Source organism: Nicotiana tabacum, chromosome 1 (genome assembly GCF_000715075.1).
Source record: "Nicotiana tabacum cultivar K326 chromosome 1, ASM71507v2, whole genome shotgun sequence".
NCBI lineage: Eukaryota > Viridiplantae > Streptophyta > Magnoliopsida > Solanales > Solanaceae > Nicotiana > Nicotiana tabacum.
Window position 1 is genome coordinate 115219502 of NC_134080.1, and position 2817 is coordinate 115222318.

Consider the following 2817-nt stretch of genomic DNA (forward strand, 5'->3'; position numbering starts at 1 on the left):
GAGAGGGATGATAGGATGAGAGTGGACGACACATTTATTGAGTGGCTGACAGCGCAGTTGGGTATTTGGGACAGCCGAGGGGACTTGACCCCAGCTCCGCAACACTTTCCTATCGAAGTTTATATGGCATGGTACCACACTGTTTCCCGACTTTTTATCGGGAACCCAAGTTCATCAGGTAGATGGTCGATACGTCTCATACGCCGGGAGACATGAGGCTCTGGTATGTTTTCTGTTATTATCAATTACTTTAATAGTAATTTCTAGTCAAATACGTAGTTTATATTAAAAACTTTTGTGCAGGCGATTGGATTGCATACCGTATATCGTATGGGGCAGCAGATGCAGAGTTATGTCCACGACCCTGTGATCATGCAGGACTATAGTCGTCGCTTAATGGATGTGGCTGCCCAGACACTGCAGCGAGGCCGATCGGATCAGCGTTTGGCACACCAGCCAGATTATGTTGACCCAGCCACATACCAGCGAGGTCGTGGTATGCCACGGGGTGGTGGCCGACGAGCTGCTGCTGCTCCACGACGACCTGCTGGTGTTGGACGACGTGGTCGTGGGCGGAGAGGAGGTCCCCAGCAAGGGGGCTTTGAGGCTCCTGCTGAAGATGTTGCTGCTGATATGGGAGGAGGCATGCATGAGACCGACATGCCGTCTTACAACCTTGGCATTTATGACACTCCAGGGACGTCGCAGGTGACCCCATCGGGTCAATTCTTGATCATGGGCTCGGATTTTCAAGGAGTGGAGTTGGGTAGATATTTCCCTGGCCCGTCTACCACTGATGAGTCTCGACCGATCCGAGATTTTGATAGTGGGCACCGACTGAGTTATGGCAGCTCATCACATGCGCAGGTATGAGTTTATTAGTATTAATTTTATTACTGTTTTTACTATAACTTATTTATTTTGTTTTAACTTTATTAATTTACTTTTTTAGGCTTCATGCGATGCTGCGACAGATGACTACATTCAGGATCCAGACACGATTATGGTAAGACAATATAAATTTTTGTGAATTGTTATGTAGTTTTCTATACTAAGTTTGATATTATTATGTAGCCTTCTACTGGACCTGACAGTACCACCGATACATGTCATCTTGTGCCACATCCGGCCATAAGGAGACGACTTGATGATGATGATCCTGATAGCGTACCCGGGCGGCAGGGGATGCGCCTCAGACCAACGACTACTTTGGGACACACCGGATGCGGGACACATTGATTCGGTCTTCCATATTTTTGTTTTTTTTGGTGTAAATAATATTTTTGTGTACATTAACAACAATATTTAGTCGGATATGACAGTTACTTTTTTTTAGTTCTCATTTCGTTTTATAGTTTTTGGTATAGTAACACAACAACTTAAACTTAACTTCCACTTAAATTAAAATAAAATTTAGTACAACAAACAAGGAAAACATTACTACAACACAAACACAAACATAACAGGCCAACATAATAAAAATACATGACATATGAAAATGACACTAAACACATACACGTCAATGCTCCATTCTCAGTTGTCATTTATTCTTCGCTCCAACCACTTAAATCGTTCTTCCATTCGTTCTTTTTCTTCTCCTAATTCTTTCACTCTCGCCTTCACCTCCGCAAGTTCCCATTTACATTTTTCGTTGCGTTCCTTGTGTGCTTCACAATTCCATTCTGCTCTCCATTTTTTATCTTCCACCTCCTTCAGTTTCTCCCTCATTTCTGTAATAATTCTATCTCCCTCCTTTTGTATTCTATGCTGGTATAACAACATATTATGAAATTCCTGTAATCTATCCCTGTAGCTTTCCTGATAACATGGTTCCTCAGCCTATTCATCAAATTCACAAGTAGGTTCGTCGGGTTGCTTGTACAACTTGTTCATACAACACCAATAGCGGCGTCCAACGTTAGCACCTTCCCACCCACAATCCATCATGCATGGTTTTCCACATAACCAAATTGGTGGACGACCAGGTTGAGCCATTTGTGAACTATTTGTTTATAATAAAAACCTTACTTACTTTTAATGAAATATTTCTTGGGGGAAATTTTTAGCACACAAAATAACTACAATGACCCCATTATTTATAGGCTAAACAAGACACATATAGCGCCATATCTAATGGCGCTATATTAGATAGCGCCATATCTAATGGCGCCATATCATGATGTTGACGAGACGACTTTATGTCAGCCGGTCACACATATCTAATGGCGCCATATCATGATGTTTTCAGCTTTTTCAGTTCGACAAGACAAGACACACATAGCGCCATATGTATATTTTGTGTATTAAATATCGTGATAGCGACAAGACAACACACTATATGTGTTTACGTATTTGGAAACACTATATTGTTGATCAATATAGTTGGTCTCCGCATAACCAACACGTTGAAAACACTTGATGGCATGTGAACAAGGCATGTGGTAGATTGACCATTTCCCACATGAGCATAACCTTGTGGATTCATTTACAGTATGTACATTATTACCCCGATTATTATGGATAGCGGTGCGAACTTCAAAAATACCTCGTTCGTTATCATATTGCAAAAAGGAATGCCAATGTGCTCGCCGTCTGTATTTCTCTAATCTCTTCATAGGCACTGGCATAAATTCAACACCCCTTTCCATCAATTCCGTTGCAGCTGCAGACCGTTGTACAAACCTCTCCGCCATCTGCTTGAACGACATACGCACCATGGCTGTGACGGGCAATCCTCTTGCCGACTTTAATAACCCGTTGAAGAATTCTGACACGTTTGTAGTAAGAATTCCCCAGCGTCTGCCACCATCTACATGG

The 2817-nt window shown here is 42.2% G+C and overlaps 1 protein-coding gene across 1 annotated transcript; it reads left to right on the forward strand.

The window, feature by feature from the left end:
* The first annotated feature begins 216 nt into the window (after positions 1 to 216).
* On the forward strand, positions 217 to 1095 carry LOC142181656 (uncharacterized). The gene is made up of 2 exons (XM_075255047.1): positions 217 to 867; positions 953 to 1095. The coding sequence occupies exons 1-2, from the start codon at positions 331 to 333 to the stop codon at positions 1028 to 1030; spliced, it is 615 nt and encodes a 204-aa protein (XP_075111148.1). The 5' UTR covers positions 217 to 330; the 3' UTR covers positions 1031 to 1095.
* Positions 1096 to 2817: the final 1722 nt, after the last annotated feature.

Bases quoted from the DNA above. Each gene is read 5' to 3' on its own strand.
- LOC142181656 (XM_075255047.1), top strand. From the start codon at position 331: ATGGGGCAGCAGATGCAGAGTTATGTCCACGACCCTGTGATCATGCAG. The intron at 868-952 runs GTATGAGTTTAT...TTACTTTTTTAG, and splicing joins GCAGCTCATCACATGCGCAG to GCTTCATGCGATGCTGCGAC.